Source organism: Hyaena hyaena, unplaced genomic scaffold, assembly GCF_003009895.1.
Source record: "Hyaena hyaena isolate Hyena2069 unplaced genomic scaffold, ASM300989v1 scaffold_525, whole genome shotgun sequence".
Lineage (NCBI taxonomy): Eukaryota > Metazoa > Chordata > Mammalia > Carnivora > Hyaenidae > Hyaena > Hyaena hyaena.
In genome coordinates this window covers 1,227,833-1,246,334 of record NW_024081157.1, presented here as the reverse complement: position 1 = coordinate 1,246,334, position 18,502 = coordinate 1,227,833, and the positions used below count along the sequence as shown (strand labels likewise).

General features: G+C 37.9%; 1 protein-coding gene across 8 annotated transcripts in view; it reads left to right on the top strand.

The window, feature by feature from the left end:
• The window catches only part of RASAL2 (RAS protein activator like 2), a 186,772-nt gene that overhangs the window by 122,754 nt on the left and 45,516 nt on the right, over positions 1–18,502 (top strand). For all 8 annotated transcript variants that reach the window (XM_039255387.1, XM_039255390.1, XM_039255388.1 and 5 more), the window contains one exon: positions 4,778–4,887. In XM_039255387.1, the coding sequence (XP_039111318.1) occupies positions 4,778–4,887 (110 nt within the window). The remainder of the gene's footprint in view (positions 1–4,777; positions 4,888–18,502) is intronic.

Sequence of the window (18,502 nt, the reverse complement as noted above, 5' to 3'; positions counted from 1 at the left end):
TCCCTTAGTTATCTCATTCTCTGGAATGGCCCTAGAAAGAGAATTTTTTCCCTCATTTGACAGGTAAGAAATCTGAAACTTGGAAGTTGCAGCTTATTCAAGTCATTCAGTAGGAAATATTGGAGCTAGAATTTGAAGCCACACTTTTTGATTCAGAGTTGCCTGCTCTTTCTACACTGGCAGTTGTATCAAAAACTCCACAATGGCTTTTACTCATTTCACTGCCCATTTTATTTCAGTTCTGTTGATATTTATTGAACTCCTACTAAAAGCCTGGTATTGGACCTGCCCTGGGAAGGCAAAGATTGTTTAGTCCCTGCCCCGAGGAGTTCAGAGTTTAGAAGGAGGACTGTTGACACATAAGTGGGCATGCTGTGTGCTAAATGTAAGGCTAGCTCTATGTAACTGGAATCCTTTGAAGCACAGAGAATGGCCACCTCATCTAGAACAAGGTAGTACATGTCAGAAAAGACACACTAGAAGATCTCCTGCCTGAGCTGAGTCTGGAAGGATGACTTAGCCAGGAAAAGGGGAGGGATATGAACCGTAGCAGAGATGTAGAGAGTTACAGGCTTTTAGGGTCGCTGGAGGGTAAAGTGTGAAGCAGGGAACAGCCAGCAGTCAGCCTAAGGTATTTAGTAGCTACCAGGTGATAACATATCCTGCAGGCAAAACTCTTTCCATGCCCCGTCTTGGTGCCTTTAGGTCAGTTATCCATCCTTGGTCTGGTAAGCTATAGTCAGGGCTGAAGAATTGCTTGGTACAATAATGTCAGGATAGTGTTCTATACGTAAGGAATTGCTCAGAAGGGGCAGTGTGCAAGTGGGCATGCCACTAGGACGCATAGTGTCACTGGAAGGCTGGCTCACTGAATACTTGGTCCAAGACAGAGACATAGTAGAAGCCAAGACTAGCGTGGAGATAGTGAGTTTTTAGTGGCATCATCTGTTCTACTGTGTAATCTCGCTGAACATGTGGGAGACCACATGGCTGAATCGACTGATGCCAGACCACCTTTTATAGCATAAGCTAAACAATATTCTCAGGTGAAAACCATGTTTCACTTATATCAAGGAGATAAAAACAATGTTGTAGTAAACTCTACTATCATTGTAAAATATTACTGACCATGCTGGGCTATCTTAAAATTTCCCTTCTCTGTATTCCCAGAACAACCATGATTTATATATGTATTTACTACAGTTTAGACACTGTGGTAGATGTTAAGATAGGTACAGCTTTACACCTTCCCTCATAAACTTAAGAGCCAATGGGAGCAATAATTATGCATTAATAGGTGGACAAACCACCTTTCCAACCTTATTTCTCACTACTCCTAATCATATACCAGCCAGACTAAGTCTACCTAAGGGGCACCCGTTGTCTTCTTATCTCCATGCCCTTTCTCATTCTGTGCTCCATACAATACCCTTGCTCCTCAGCACCCCCAAACCCAAGTCTTGTCTACTCATTAGGACCTCTAGTATATTGCACTTCTTTTATATACTTCTCCTTATTTCTCTAGACGATGTAACCTCTTCTTTCTCTGAAATCCTGAAATTGTTTCCTGTGTATCTCTCTAAAATAATACCATATTATCAATTCTAAGATGTGCATTTTTTCACATTTTAACAACTCTGTAAGTTACTCTTCATCAACATTCTTGAAAACGCACAGGATGATATTCTGTGGAAAGACGTGAACAGCTACTACTCCAAGTCACAAAGTAGTTCAGAAGAATGGAGAAGCATTAGGAATACCTTAACCAGTTTATTTTGCATTTGTTCTTTTTATATATGCCCTATGCAATATATGACAAAACCTGCCCAAGTAAGTCTTTGAAAAACTTTTTTAATACAAAATAAAAATTATAAGAGATTAGACATCATGTTATAGTTTAATTGGCAGCTTTTTTCTTAGTGTACATAAAGTAATAGCGTGACTTACAATCAGTAGTGTCCTAGATTCAAAGAAATATGATAGTTAACTTTTATTTTATTGATATAATATGCCAGAAATTGAGAACATTTACCTGCCTAATTGTGTCATATATATTTATATTTAGTTTCCAAATCCCATATTAAACCAAATTCCATATAAGCTCTTTGGGGACAGACTTTGTGTTTATTTTATCTTTGATTCCCTTGCAACACTTGGTATAGTGCTTTACAACGAATAGACATAAAACATTTATTAAATAAATGGATTAAAACAAGAAGTATTAAGTAAGTAAGTGCCACAGAAAGGTAAAGTACTGTATGAGTGAACATCCGCTAGTATATAATTTCAGTTAACTGCTTAACTGTATTTTTGTTAGAAATATATGGTATTTGGGCAGGTCCTTGGGCCAAATCTCAACTTAGGCCGGTGGCTTTTGAACTAACTGTACTCAATCCTAATAGAATTCTATCAATTTAGGTCTATTTCGCTGACTACATTGCTGAGCAAATGTGGTGACTCATGATTAGATCATAATAAGTAGTAAATAAAGCCTTTGCCTTGGAGAACAAATGACAGTGACTTTCCCAACAACACCACTAAGATTGTGCAGGAGACCAGACAAATACCTGTCTCTAAGAAGCATAGTATATTAGGGGAGCCGAGCTGACTCAATCAGTACAGCATGCAACTCTTGATCTTGGGGTTGTAGATTCAAGCCCCATGGTGGGTATAGAGATCACTTAAAAACAAAATCTTAAAAACAGAAAAAAATATAGTAATTTTAAAAAGTTTTGTTTTCTTGTTCCTTCCAGTCAACCTCTATGCTCCTATAATTTAAAAAAAAAAAAAAAAAAAAACTGCCTATGGAATTGTGTCTATGTGATAATTTCTAGTAATTTTTACCCTTATTCTTTGGGCTACAAGAATAACAAGAAATAACATCTAAGTGGTTTTTTTTCAGTCAGCTAAATAGTTTTACTTCTGATCCAAATAAGTTTGTTTCCATTTCTCTAATGGAAGAACAATGCCTGTGTGTTTGCAAAATACTTGGCCTGAGTAAGCACTATGGTAGTCCACATTCCTGTTCACCAGATAGTTCCAGTTTTCTTTCTGGATACATGATACAATTGTATATCCTTTCCCCACCCGCAAAACTTAGGTGTGGTCATGTGACTTTTTTGTCTGATGAAGACTAGAAGTGACATGAAGCTTTAAGTTGTCATATTTCCTTTATCCTGCAGAAGCAGCTATAGATATACAGAGAAGGAACCTCCCTTAGCCTAAGTCCCTGAGTGAAGGCAGCATAGAACCAAGCCCCCATCTCCATTAGTTGACCTGCTCATAGTCATGTAACATGTTTCATACTACTTAGATTGTGAGAGTATTAGATAAACACAATCCAGAGTATCTTGATTAATACAAGTCTTCAGCCAAAACAGTGGGCTTTGGTGATAACTAAAAGAATATAAAAGATTTGGTGTGCTGATCTTGACCCCGTATTTCTTTTTCTTCCTGATGGAAATGTTTATTCTACATTTAGCCTCTACAGGACAGTTATTCATCTTAAGGTGATTAGAGTCATTTTCCTGGCACCAACATATTTTTCTTTGAATTAGAACTTTTTTCTCAAGACGTAAGACGTCCTTTCATCTGCCAACAATAGAATTGTTACTTGAAAGTAGTGGCTGTCATCCTTCATGCGTGTATTTGTTCTATTATTCAACACACTTTTATTGGCTGCTGATTGTTTAGCAGGTGCTAAGATGAGAAAAGTATTCAAGGAGCTCTCGATAATTTGGTGAAAATGGCAGGAGGCAAGCAGGGGTCAAAAACCCTGAAGTACTTTGTTCTAATTAAGTCTAGATGTTTCAGTGGTTTCATAAATGATATTTCACTTATGAAATATTTCACATTTCATTTTAAGATACTTTAGCTACATTTGAAGCTCAAGTTTACAAAAGACATATTCAAGGTGATATAGACCAAATTTTAAAAGCGTTTGAGACCACCAACATACTACATTGTGCTTATTACATAACTCTTTTATTTTGGTTTTAGTTTTTTAATTTTGGTTTTGGTTTTTTTGGCAGCTCTTGGATTAAAGCTTCTTCTCTTCTATCAGTACATTCTTTAAAATCCCTTTAATGCACTAAGTACCTTCTCACCTCAGGGCCCTTGCACATGCTGTTCTCATTTCCTGTTTTCTCTTAATTTAGTTCAGGAAGTCAATTACTGGATGCCTTTTCTATTCAATTGCCTCATAGAAAGGAATATATTTTTCTATGTTACCTGGTTGTGTTTTTAAAAATCTCTTATCAAAATTAGACGTTTCTCTACCATAGCTGGGTATAGAAATCAAGAAATAAGAAGTTAAGTATTATCAAAAAGCTTAATTATCCCAATTATCCTAGAAGAAAAAAATTTTTTATCCCATTACCAGGTGGTTTCAAGCAACTATTGTGTATAAATTAAAAAATTAAGGGGCTCCTGGGTGGCTTAGTTGGTTAAGCGTCCGACTTTCGCTTAGGTCATGATCTCGCGGTTCGTGAGTTCGAGCCCCACATCGGGCTCTGTGCTGACTGCCAGCTCAGAGCCTGGAGCCTGTTTCAGAGTCTGTGTCTCCCTCTCTCTCTGACCCTCCCCTGTTCATGCTGTCTCTCTCTCTATCTCCTAGAAATAAATAAAACATTTAAAAAAAAATTAAAAGCTGGCTTATTTTTTTTGTCTCCATTATAAAAATCTTAGCAACCTTTTCAAAAGCGGTACGAAGGAGTAAGGAGACAGCAAGGCGCTGTTTTGGTTTTCTCTCCCATCACTTTCTGCCTTTTCATTCTAGGGGTTCTTCAGCAAGCGCCTGAAAGGTTCCATCAAGAGGACCAAAAGCCAATCAAAGATTGACAGAAACACGAGCTTTTGGCTTCCATCCCTTCGTAATTCAGATGACAGGTAGGAAGTTAACTTGCTTGCAACAGGGAAAGCGGTTTGGTGTTTTGTTTTTAAATGGGAAAGCAGTTCTACAGCGGATTTTGATAAGGCGTTTAGCCTTCTCTAACTTTATATCAATGACAATTGGAAAGATCCAATACTAAAATTGACTTGTTTTTTCTGTGGGTTTTGTTTGTTTTTTGTTTTCTGTTTTTTGTTTGTTTCTTGTCTTACTCTTACTGAGACAAGGTGCAAGTATTGACTCAAATACCCAGCCATTTGAAGAATCTTAGAATACTGAAAATTAAGAACTAATTTAAATGCTATTTTTATAAAATCAAACGCCAGTGGTTGGAGGTGTATCTTTCTTTTGTAGAATGAGAGATGATAGGGATGATGACGGTGACAGTAGCAAATATGTTCTGAGCACTGAACTATATGCTTTATATACATTATCTTGTTTAATCTTTATAGTAACTCTGTAAGATAAATATTCTTATCACCACTTTGTAGATGAAGAATCTGAGGCACAGAGACATTAAGTAATCTTGCCCAAGGTCATACAGCTCAGTAAAAAGCAAGAATGGTATTTGAACTTGAGCAGTTTGACTCCAGTCCATGCTGTTCACTGCTGCATTGTTCTCTGTATACAGCACATGGAACCAGTTGGTGTGGTTTGCAGCCACACCGAGAAGACATGAATGAAAAGGAAGATTTTGATTATTAGGACTGTCAGCTTGAGTCACCCTCCAGTGCGTAGCTTAGTAAGGACAACAACCTTCTAAACTCACTGAATGTGCACCAGGACACATTGTTCAAAATTTAGGAAACAGTACTTGCTGAATCCTGACACATCACCACCATCACCAACATTTATCGAATGCCTGCTACGTGCCATGCATTTTTAATGTAGTCTCTTATGTAATGTAACCCTAGATACTGGTATTATCCTCATTTTACAGATGAGGAACTAAGGCAAAAGAGATTGAGAAACTTGCCCACAGTCACACAGCTAGTAAATAGTAAAGCCTGTCTGCCTTTTGTATTTGATACTCTTATTTATACTGTTTCTTGTTTTCTTTTCACTAAGTCCATTATTTTCAGTTACCCACATTACAAACAAATATAGATTACAGTCTGTAATGGCAGATTATAGATTTGCGAGACAGAAAATTACTCTCCTTTTTAATAGATGAAGTAACTTTTCCCCACACTGACTTGATGAGAGACTACTGCTTTATCAGATCTTCTGATCCCCAAACCCCTTTAGAGGTACTCTCTGAAATTTCCAAGTCTGTTCAATTTGCTGTATAATTGCATTGTTAATTATCTCCTTCACACCTCTTTGTTTTAAGGTAATCACAAAAAAAGGCTGATTTTTGCTTTTCCTATCTTTTCTTCCTTTTGTTTTACAACTTCCATCATTTTAAGAATTAAAAGCATTTTCTAAATAAGTCTCAATAGGGGCGCCTGGGTGGCTCAGTTGGTTGGGCATTCGACTTCAGCTTAGGTCATGATCTCACGGTTCATGGGTTCAAGCCCTTTGTCGGGCTCTGTGCTGACATCTAGCTCAGAGCCTGGAGCCTGTTTTGGATTCTGTGTCTCCCTCTCTCTCTGACCCTCCCCTGCTCATGCTCGCTCTCTCTCTCAGAAATAAATTTAAAAAAATTTTTTTAAATATTAAAAATAAATAAGTCTCAATAAAATGGAGTGACACTTTTTTTCCCAGAATATTGGTTTTCAAGAACAGCTATGTTGCGCAGCCTCTGAAACATTCCCCATCCATAGCCATTTTCTTAAACTCTGCAGCATCACGTGTGTGCAAGGGAGACCAGGAGAGATTTTTTTTTTTAATAGGCACACTGGATTTTTTAAACTTGTACTAAATTTCACTTTCTTAATTTCACAGTGTTCCTCCCATTCTGTCTTGCTTTAAATAGCCTAAAAGAATGTTTAGGTTGAGTTACTAAGAGATTGTATTGTCCTAAAGTCTCCGATCCTGCTAGTATACAGCTGGTGTACTTCAGCCTTTCCAATGACCTAAATCCACCATAGTGCCTACCACGCTGCCCTGCTTCAGTCAGTAGTAGTATCTTTGTGACTCAAATAAAGCATAATAAAAAGGTGCTCGTTTATCTCACATATTTATATTTTTCAAACCCATTTGAATTATAGAAGTTTCCTATACAGAAATTTTTCAGAAACATTATTCTTCCCATATAGCAATATACTCACTAGAGTATGGATGTATTATAGGTAAACAAAACAACCCAGACTCTTTTGTCTTCAGATTATCTGAAGATGCAGATAAATACAACTGAGATACCAGTATTGATCAGTTGAGTTCTTTGACTCAGTACTCTTATAGGAGTGACCAAAGATTCTTTCAAAGACCCTGGTTTTCTTGGATTATGTTCATCAGTTGCCAGAGTCAGGCCATTTCTTCCCAAATGGTATATAGGTCTAAATCCCAGTAGCAAAGTCTTTCTGTTCTTATATCAAATCCATAGAAACTCTAGTCAAACCTAGTAACCAGCCTTTTTTTCAGTTTTTAAATTGTGCAATAAAATACATGTCATTGTTCTAAAATTTTAGTATAGATGTACAGATCAAAAAGCTAAAGTCACCCTTGACCTCCCTATCTCCCCATATAAATAACCTCATTAACAGTTTGTATATTTTCAAAACTCTTTTAAAAACCAAACACATGGAGTACCTGGGTAGCTCAGTTGGTTGGGCTCAGGTCTTGATTTCAGCTCAGGTCATGGTCTCACCATTCGTGGGTTCCAGCCTCACATCAGGCTTTGTGCAGACAGTGTGGAGCCTGCTTGGGATTTTCTCCCTTTGCCCCACTTTTGCTCATGTGTGCTTTCTCTCTCTCTCTCTCAAATAAACTTTAAAAAATAAAAATATAGAAATGCACACACACATATATATGTTTTACTTATTTTCATATGAAGTGGGATCATATTACACATATTACTTTGTGACTAAGTTTTTAGTATAAATACTTTGGACAACTTTTATGTCAGTATATATAAATCTACATGATTTTAAAAGCTGTCTTCTTAGTATGCTAGTTTTTTGTAACGTATATTTCACTTCTGTGTGGATGAATATTTTAACTGTTTCCCCCCTTGGGACACAAAATAGAGATGTAATAGACATCTTTGAATATGTACCCTTTTTGTCTTTATGTGATTGAGTCAGATTTCTGAAGTAGAACTACCATGTAGAGTATATGCACGTAATCGAATTGTCCTTCAAAAAAGCTATAGCAATTACCATTTCCACCAACAGAATAGGATTACTTTTATCTTTTAAACAGCATTGTACATTGAATCAATATGATGGAATAAATAGTAATCATAAACACCTACATGGTATTTACTATGTGCCAAGACAGTGTTCTAAGCATTTTACATAAACTAACACATTTGATCATCACAGCCATCCCATGAGGTAGTTACTATAATGACCTCATTTTGAAAATGAGGAAACTGAGGCACGAGAAATTACTAAATTGTAGAAGGTTAGAAAATGGAAGAAGTATGTTTCGAATCCAGGAAGTCTGGCTCTAGAGTGTATATTCTTAAACTTAACGCTATACTTACTGCTTGCCTCTCAAAAAAAGTGGGTGAGAGGGGGATGTAGTTTTTCATTTTAATTTATGTTTGCCTAATGTCTGATAAGTTGAATATCTTTTCACTTTTATGACTTGTTTATTTATTACTTTGACCGTTTTTCTGCTGCACTATTTTGTCTGTCTGTCTGTCTGTCTGTCTTTCTTTCTTTCTTTCTTTTTTTCTTCCCTCCCTCCCTTCCTTCCTTCCTTCCTTCCTTCCTGCTAGAGATCATAAACCACTATCATGCATGTTGCTAAAATTTTCTCCTGATCTGTTTCTTATCTTTTAAAAATCATGTCTCTAAATTATATAGAAGTTTTAGATCTTCATTTGGTCTAACATGCCAATCTTTTTCTTTGTGGCTTACCTGGCCAGATTTGACCAGAACACTGAAAAAGCCAGAGATCTGTTTCTCATTACATTTCTCATTAAGATGCTGTGCAAATCACTTTATCTCTCTGCCCCTCCCCTTCAAAAGGAAGAGAGATTCTATCTAATGTTAATTATAAACATTGCTATAAGGCTGTGGTGGAATTTGGTATTAGTGTTGCTTTTTGGGTCAATTTCTAATCATCCTTAAACTAAAAATTTCCTTTGTGAAATTGTGGGGCACAGGTATAAAAAGTAAAGCTTTGACAATATTTCTAATAACCAAATTTCTTTTTTTTAATGTTTATTGATCTATTCTTGGGGGAGAGAGAAAGTGAAAGAGAAAGAAAACACAAGTGGGGGAGGGGCAGAGAGAGGGAGACAGAGAATCTAAAGCTGGCTCCAGGCTCTGAACTGTCAGCATAGAAGTCTGACACAGGACTTGAACTCTGGAACCATGAGATCATGAGCTGAGCTGAAATCAGATGCTTAACCGACTGAGCCACCCAGCTGCCCCTAAAAACCAAGTTTCTTGATATACAGTAACATACATAATGTGTGACAGTTAAGTACATATTAGGAAGCTGTGTGCTACAAAGGAATGTAGCGACCTAAAGACATAGCCCCCAACCTCAGGAAAGTCTCATAAAAGAAGTAAGTTGTCCAGAAAGAAATGGTACAGGTGAGGTGAGATTACTTCCTGCTGGATGTTCAGAAACGACTTTATAGGGCAGTGGCCCGTGAGTGGAACATGTGTAATTTGAACTTAGAAACACACACAAGGAGAGAGCTTTTCTCAGAATGGAAATAATGAGCAAAAGCAGACAGTAGGCAGTTATGGAGCTTGAAGAGAACTACTGAATAGTTCATGGTGTGTAAAGTGGAGAGGTAGAAAATAAGATTGGACAGGTAAAATTCCAGTTTTGAAGTTGGTAGATAAAAAGGTTCTGGCTTTTTTGTCTTAAAAATTACTCACTGTAAGAAACAGAAACAGGAACTCCATCTTTGATGGGACGAGGAGAAAACTGAGTGATAGATTACTTAAAATTAAGGGAAGGAAGATCAGGTGTAGTTGCCAATAGAATGGAATTCTGAAATTTGTTATCACTTAGGATCCAGATCAGCAATAGTAATGGCTTAAACGTGTAAAATTATTTTTTCCTCACCTAAAAGAATCTGAAGGTGGGCAATCCAGGGCTAAGGAACCAGGACTCTTTGTGAGCTTTCTCCTCTGCCATCCCTAGGGTCTTCAAGGCTCTCTTTATGTAGCTTCTGAAGCTTCAGCCATCGCACCCATGTTTCAGGCAGCATAAAAGGGCATCTGTGTTCCAGCTAAGTTAATACCCTTTAAATCAGTTTTCCTGAAACCCCATCCAGTGACTTCTCTTTGTGTCTCGTTGCCATCTCTTTCTGCGAGAGGCTGAGAAATGTTATACCTGGTACATTGTTGTCCTCAAAAATGCAAGAGTCTGTTATTAAAGAAGGAGGGAGAGATGGACATCAGGAAGACAGTCTCTAACAAAAGAAGGAGACTGATTTACCCACCCACCTCCAGAAATCTGAAATGATTCAGCTCTCACCCTGCTCTGAAAGGCCAGCAGTCAGGCTTACATTTATCACATAGCAAATGTGAGAAACTGAACCAACCCAGATAAAAAAAAAAAAAAAAAAAAAAAAAAGCCTGCAGATAACAACATTTGTGTTCCCCTATTACAATCCTCTCTGATAATTCCACTCGTAAAAATATCCAGGAAAAATGAAAACATGTCACCACAAAAACTTGTACATGAATGTTCATAGCGACATTATTTATAATAGCCATAAATTGGAAATGACCCAAATGTCCATCAACTGATGAATGAATATACAAAACTTGATATACAACACATTACCATTTACCCTTGAACTCAACACAGGAGTTAGGTGTGCCGACCACACCGCCCCAACCCTGCCCAGTTGAAAATCCATGTATAATGTTTGCATGTATAGGTGGATTAGGAGGAACTTAACGGAGGACCATGGGGGAGGAGAAGGGGAAAAATAGTTGAGGAGTGGAAGACAGGCAAACCATGAGAGACTCTTGAATGCTGAGAACAAACAGGGCAGATGGGGGTGAGGGAGAGGGGAAGGGGGGTGATGGGCATGAGCACTGGGTGTTCTATGGAAACCAACTTGACAATAAATTATTTAAGAAAAAAAAAAAAGAAAATCCATGTATAATTTTTGACTCCTCCAAAACTTAACTGCTTATAGCCCACTATTGGTCAGATTCCTTATTGGTAACCTAAAGAGTCAATTAACATATATTTTGTATGTTGCATATATCATACACTGTATTCTTACAATAAAGTAAACTAGAGGGAAAAAATGTTAAAATCCTAAGGAAGAGAAAGTATATTTATAGTCCTGTACTGTATTTACTGAAAAAAATCCACTTATAATGGACCTGCATAGTTCAAACCCGGGTTGTTCAAAGGCCAAATAGATTATTCAGTCATAAAAAGGAATGAAGTACTGATACAGGCTACAACATGGATAAATCTTGAAAACTTTATACTAAGTGAAAAAGACCACTGTAAAAGATTATATATTGTAGGTTCCATTTATGAGATGTCCAGAGTAAGCAAATCTCTTGAGACAGTAGATCAGTGGTTGCCAAAGGCTGGGGATATAAGGTAGGGAAGTGATGACTGAGGAATGACTGCTGATGGACACAAGTCTTCTTTTTGGAGTGATGAAAATGTTTTGAGTGTAAATTGTGGTGATAATTGCATAAATCTGAATATACTGAAAACTATGTATGTTAAGTGAATCATATCTCAGTAAAGATGTTAAATTATTATTTTTTTAAAAAAAAGCAGCTGGCCAGTTAATACTCTATCATGAACCTCATTAGTCTATCAGCTCCATCCCAGTACAAAGCTGCCATCGTGCTTCTCAGTGGTTTACTGTTAAATATAAACAGATCACCGAGAATCTGCAGATATTGGAGGAAAGTCTCCAACATGAAAGAGAGCAAAACAAACAAATAGGAGGGAGAAAAATAATAAGCCAGAAGAAACAGAAACATTGCACAGAGCCAAAAACCACTTTAAAGCATAATGTTTTCAAAGGATAAGATTATACATCTATGAAACATTAACAGGATGTTATAAGAAAAGGAACATCAAAGAAACAAGAAAGAGAGCTTGGAAATTAAAAATATAGAATCTCAAGTCAAGTGACTCTCCCAGAAAGTAGGACAGAAACAGAAAATCAACCCAGAAGATGCTAGTAAAAGAGAACATAGGAAAATTTTCAAAGAGGAAATTGTCAAAGAAACAACACAAGAAAATTTCTCAAAACAAGAAAACGTAAATGTCCAGGTGGGGCACCTCGGTGCTCAGCTGGTCGGGCATCCTACTCTTGGTTTCAGCTCAGGTCGCGATCTCCCAGTTTCGTGAATTTGAGCCCGGCGTCTGGCCCTGCCCGTGCAACACGGAGCCTGCTTGGGATTCTCTCTCTCCCTCTCTCTGTACTTCCCCTGCTCACACTGTCTCTGTCAATCTCAAAATAAATACATTCTTAAAACATTTTTTTAAACAAGCATAAATATCCAAGTTAGAAAGGCCACCAAATCGCATCACAGTGAATTAAAACATAAAAGATCACACATACACACACACACACACACACACACACACACACACATCAATTCACATCATCAAGAAATACCAGATCACCAAGACTTTAAAAATCTTAAAAGCTTCTGGAAAGAAAAAATAGGTTACGTGCAGAGGAGGAGTGGGCGGATTGCATTGTAATTCTCAACAGAAATGTTGAAAACCAGAAGTCAATGGAGAAAGGTCTTCAAAATTCTGAGTGGAAATTATTCTCAACCTAATATTCCACACACAGGGAAGTCCTTGAATGTACTGTGGAGTTTGGATTTTATTGTATAAGCACTGGGGAGCCTTTAAAACATTTTTGAGCAAGGAAGTGACCTAATTGTGCTATGTATAGATTAATCCAGGAATGGAATTTCAGATGTCTTGGTTTGCAGAGACTAAGTTTGGGAAACCAGTTAGCAAAAAGCTATTGTAAGAAATAACGGAGGCTGTAAGGAGGATCGTGACACTGGGAACGAAGAGGCAAAGACAAGATAAGAGGACCATTTTAGCGGCAAAATCAATAGGATGTCACAAAGTCATCATAGTTCCAAAGCCATCTAATCAGATAAAAGCCAGTAAAGTGATTTCCTAGAATCAATATTGGCAACATTTTCAAATTAAAGCCATGTCATCTGGGAGGGTGTTGGGACAGGAGAAGATTGATATATATACCTTTCAAATGCATTTTAAAAAGCTCACAAAAGTAGGAAATGCTGAAGAACAGTGGTTTTACAGCCTTGTGAGGTATCACAGGGTTCCGAGTGCCCACCAGGCTGCCAGCCGTGCTCTGGAAGGGCTGCCTACACTGACCAGTCTTGAGGTAAAGATAAACACATGGAGAAGAATTTTCTTAACCCCTCCAAACAGCCCTCAAATGAAAAGCTTCGCAGTAATGTCCTCAATTCTGAGGCTCACTGACAAAGCATGTTTTGTTTTTTTTTAATGTTTTATTTATTTCTAGGAGAGAGAGAGACAGCGTGAGCAGGGGAGGGTCAGAGAGAGAGGGAGTCACAGACTCTGAAACAGGCTCCAGGCTCTGAGCTGGCAGTCAGCACAGAGCCCGACGCGGGGCTCGAACCCACGAACCGCGAGATCATGACCTGAGCGAAAGTCGGACGCTTAACCGACTAAGCCACCCGGGCGCCCCGACAAAGCATGGTTTTAAAGCAGTCTGCTTGTTCATTTTCAGGAGATAACAAAGAGTTGAGTGTGGTGTTCGTTTGTAGGAGGGACTTTGGAACGAGATGTTGAGCTTTTGAGTTTCTCCTAATTAGAACCAATTTTTTTTAATTTTTTACTTTGAATTTATATACTCACCAGAAATTGTCAAAATAGTATATAGACTTTTACAAATCCTTCCCCCGGTTTTCCCCAATAGCGGTATCTTATAACTGTAATATTAAAACCAGATCATTGATCTTGGTACAATACTTTAATTGGATAACAGACTTTATTCAGTTTTCACCAATTTTTATATGCACTCATTTGCATGTGTTTATAGTTCTTTGCAATTTAATCCTACGTATAGATTTGTATAATCACCACCACAATCAAGATACAGAATTGTTCCATTACCAGAAAAGAACTCCCTCTGGTACCTTTTTACAGTCATACCCGCCTCCCCACACCCATCTATGCCCTCTAGCAACCACTAATTTGTTTTCTAGCTCTATAGTTTTGCTATTTCAAGAATGTTATATAAATGGAATCATATAGCATATAATCAATTAAGATTGCCTTTTTTTAGTGCACAGAATGCCCTTGAAATCCATCCAACTTGTTGCATCTATCAGTAGTTTGTTCCTTGTTATTGTTGAGTAGTATTCCATTGTGTACATGTACCAGAGTTCACAGACTCATTCACACATGGAAGAACATTTAGGTACACATGAAGAAAAGTTGTGTACGCATAAGTTTTCACTGGTGTAAATGCACAAGAATGCAATTGCTGGGTTGGATAGTAAGCACACGTTTAAGTGTATGAGAAACTGCCAAGCTATTTTCCAGAGTATCTGTCACCATTTTACATTTCCCAGCAGCATTGCTTATAGGATTGTCCCAAGAGATTTTCACCAATGTTTTCTTCTGGAAGTGTTATGCTTTTTAGCTTTTATATTTAGGTTGCTAATCCATTTATTTAATCTTTGGTTGCTTTAAATAGAAGGTCTTGACCCAGAACTTATTGGTGTTCAGTCCCAGATATTAATCAAAACTGTGCACTTGTCCCAGCCAAGCCAAATACAGGGAGTCGCCTTCCTTTGGAGAAGGAAATACTATAAACTACTTACTTCTCTCTTCATCTGCTCTTCTCTTCCAGCTTATTAACCATGCTTTTAAAAAGGTGCCCTCCAGGTTCTAAGCAAGGAGAGATAGGCAAAAGGGGTTAAAAAAGTTGTAGTACTATCTTAACCCTCCATAATGCTGTCTGAGCCTGGCCAGTGTTCAAAGCTGACCACTCCATCATGGGGTACTTGGGGAATTCTTCACAGGTGTCTCGTCTCTGAGGAACTCCCGCTTATGGTTTCCTTGAGGTTAGCAGGTACATGTCTATCCTAGGTGTTCCCTAAAACTCCTTTCAGAACTTCTGGGAAGGAATTCTTGTTCTTTTGGCTTCTTCACCCTTCCAGTGTTCTGGTCCGCAAGAAATATCCATACATCCTTTGCCCTGAGAGACCTCTAGGAGTGCAAGCTAATCCAAAAGCATTAGCCCTCTTGGGTTCTGTCACCAACAGCTAGTCCTTCCTCATCTAGATGTCCCAGACAGAATCAAGCCCTACCCTGTATGCATTATCTACCCTTGTGGGAGGCAGGGTGATAAGCCTCACAGCTCTCTCCAAAAATTATCTCTCACAAAATCCTTTCCCTTCTCCATACTCTGACTGCATTTTAGTCTTGTTCTGAGAGGATCAAGGTCAGAGAACCGGTTCTGAAACATTTCCTTTGTAAGTTCTATAGTTTGGTGCTTGACTTCAGTGCACAGATCTGTTTTGTGTCAGTGTCTCATTTGAAACGTCAATTTTAATATCTCATCACATATGTACATAATACTTGTTTTCGTCTGTGGTCTTTAGCATAACACACAAAGTGCACCACGGCCCTGTCCATACCTGACTCTCAGCATTGTCTCCTACCACTCCAATGAAAAGTGTGTCATCTACTACCATACTGTTTTGTATTTCTGTGCTTTTGACCTTGCCACCCTCTCTATCCCAAATACCATTTCCCTGTTCCTACACCCTGTCCTTCGTCATAACTCAGAACATGTTCTAATTCATACTCATGACAACAGTACCCAAATCAGGAGTCCTATGTCTTTGGACTTCTTTGCCCTGTGCTTCCCATATATCATTCCAAACTAAGCCCCATGTACCCACTAATGGCCAAACTTACAGGACCATTATAGGACTAACTACTTTCTACTGAATTTATCTTTCTGCTTAATGCAGCAGCCTGGAAAGCTCCTCAAGAGTACAGGCGTTCCTTGTGTCCCCCTCCCCCAGCACAGTGCCTGTCCTACTAAGGAATTTAATGTTTGTTGGCCTGAAACAGAAGAGTCCAAACAAATTGTAGATAATAAAAGAATAATCTTTTTCAATATGGTATACTCGGATAGATGACAGTTTCTCAGAAATTATTGGATTTTAGGCTATTAATTAGTCTAGCTGTAGATTATAGTTTCTCTTACCAGTGTTTACTGCTATGGGCCAATTAAGGATCCCTTAGTTTTATAAACTAAAACCCAATCCAATTGTATCATGATAATATTGTAAAATTCATTAGAATGCTTCTATTAAAAAAGAAAAGTTGTTTGTGTACATTTATTCCTTCTGTCTTCATATTCTTCCAACAAAGAATATTTTGAAGAATAACTATCTTGAATGAATACTTTACATAAGATGAACTCATGCATGTCATATCACTTTGAAAAAGCCCCATGTTGGCAATGATAGCCCCATTTGTATGGTACTGTAGTTTATGAGATGTTTGTGCAATCATAGATTATTACGTTTGATTCTCAGTAGCTGTGTGAGGTATAGAAATCGTTATCCACATTTTACAAATGAGGTAACTAAGGTTCAGAAAGAATAAATTATTTGTTCCAGATCACATGTCGCCAGTGAGTGATTTGAAGGGCTTTTGGCTCCAGGTTGAGTGTTTTTTCCATTATGCTCTCCGTTGCATGTGTCAGTAGGAATCCTAACTTGCTGAGGAAATGACTGAGAGAGAAGGAAAAATGAAAGGTAAAAGGCACACATGTACATATACACAAACATACTCAAAAGAACAACTTTTAATAAGAATAAAATAGCATGCAGCAATAATGAATGTGTCCATTTGTGGTCATAATATTTCTACAAATTGTTGAAATAATAAGCTAGCTCCTTGAGGGGCCTGGGTGGATCAGTTGGTTAAATATCTGACTCTTGGTTTCCGCTCAGGTCATGATCTCATAGTTTGTGAGTTCGAGCCCCATGTTGGGCTTGATGCTGACAGCGCAGAGCCTGCTTGGGATTTCTCTCCCTCTCTCTCTGCTCCTCCCCAACTTGTTCTCTCCCTCCTCTCTCTCTCTGACTCTTTCTCTCAAAAAAAAAAAAAAAAGAAAAATATTTTAAAAAGCTAAAAGCTAGCTCCCCTTGTATTCCTTTCATCTCTCCTCCCCACAAATCTAAATGGAGTGGCTAAAAATTAAAATAAAAGCACTAAAAGAAAATACAGCTGGATTTCTTTTTTATATATATTTGTTTATTTTGGGAAGAGAGAGAGTGGGAGCAAGGGAGGGACAGAGAGAGAGAGAAACACAGAATTTGAAGCAGGCTTCAGCTCCAGGCTGTCAGCACAGAGCCCTGTGGGGCTGGAACCCACGAACCGTGAGATCATGACCTGAGCTGAAAAGTTGGACGCTCAACCAACTGAGCCACCCAGGTGCCCCAGTACAGCTGGCTTTCTTACGACCTTGGAATTGAAGAATCCTTTCTGAGCATAAACTAGGAGAACTAATTATAAATATGACAGGAAAAGTACGAATTTATTTCACATACAAAGTGCCACGTATGTACCAATTAAGTTCAACAATTAGAGAAAAAGTTTAGGAACATGAAATAGCAGTTTGTAATTCACAGAAAAGAGAATTGAGATTGCCAGTAAACATATTAAAATGTCTCAACCTCATAATTAAAGAAATGCGTACAAGAGCAATAATGAAGTACCATCCCTCACCAGTTATCCTGGCAAAAGTTTTTAAAGTTCAGGCCTATCCCATTTTGGTGATAGTGTATAGAAACACATACCCACACCACAGGTAGGCATTTACATTGATGCCATGTTTTATGTAGGATAATTAGCAATATCAAACATTTAAATGTATGCACTCTTTGATCTAGTAGTTTCACATGTGGAAATTTAAACCATAAATACATGCACATGTGCATAAAGATATGTATACTGAAAGGGGTGTCTGGGTGGCTCAGTCAGTTAAGCATCTGACTTCAGCTCAGGTCATGATCTCTCAGTTGGTGGGTTCAAGCCCTGTGTCATGCTCTGTGCTGACAGCTCAGAGCCTGGAGCCTGCTTCAGATTCTGTGTCTCCTCCTCTCTCTGCCCCTCTCCTGCTCATGCTCTGTCTCTCTCTCAAAGTTAAATAAACATTTTAAAATTTTTAGAAAAAAAAAAGATATGTATACTAAGATACTTTTTGAAAGTGGGTGGTAGTCACAGAAAAAGAAAGAAAAGAAAAAAAAACTTAGATGATCATTGGGGACTGCCAGTATACTATAGGCCCCCATAAGGGAATACCATATGGTTAGTAAAAAGAGGAGAATTGTATCTGTGTGTTCCAATATGGACAGAAGTCCAAAATACACTCTTAAGGAAAAAAAAGTATGGTAGAATCCCATTTGTGTGTGTGTGTGTGTATACACACTTATATGTGTGTATGTGTAATGTATATGTATATATTTGATTGTCTTTGTATAAAAAATTTCTAGGATGGGT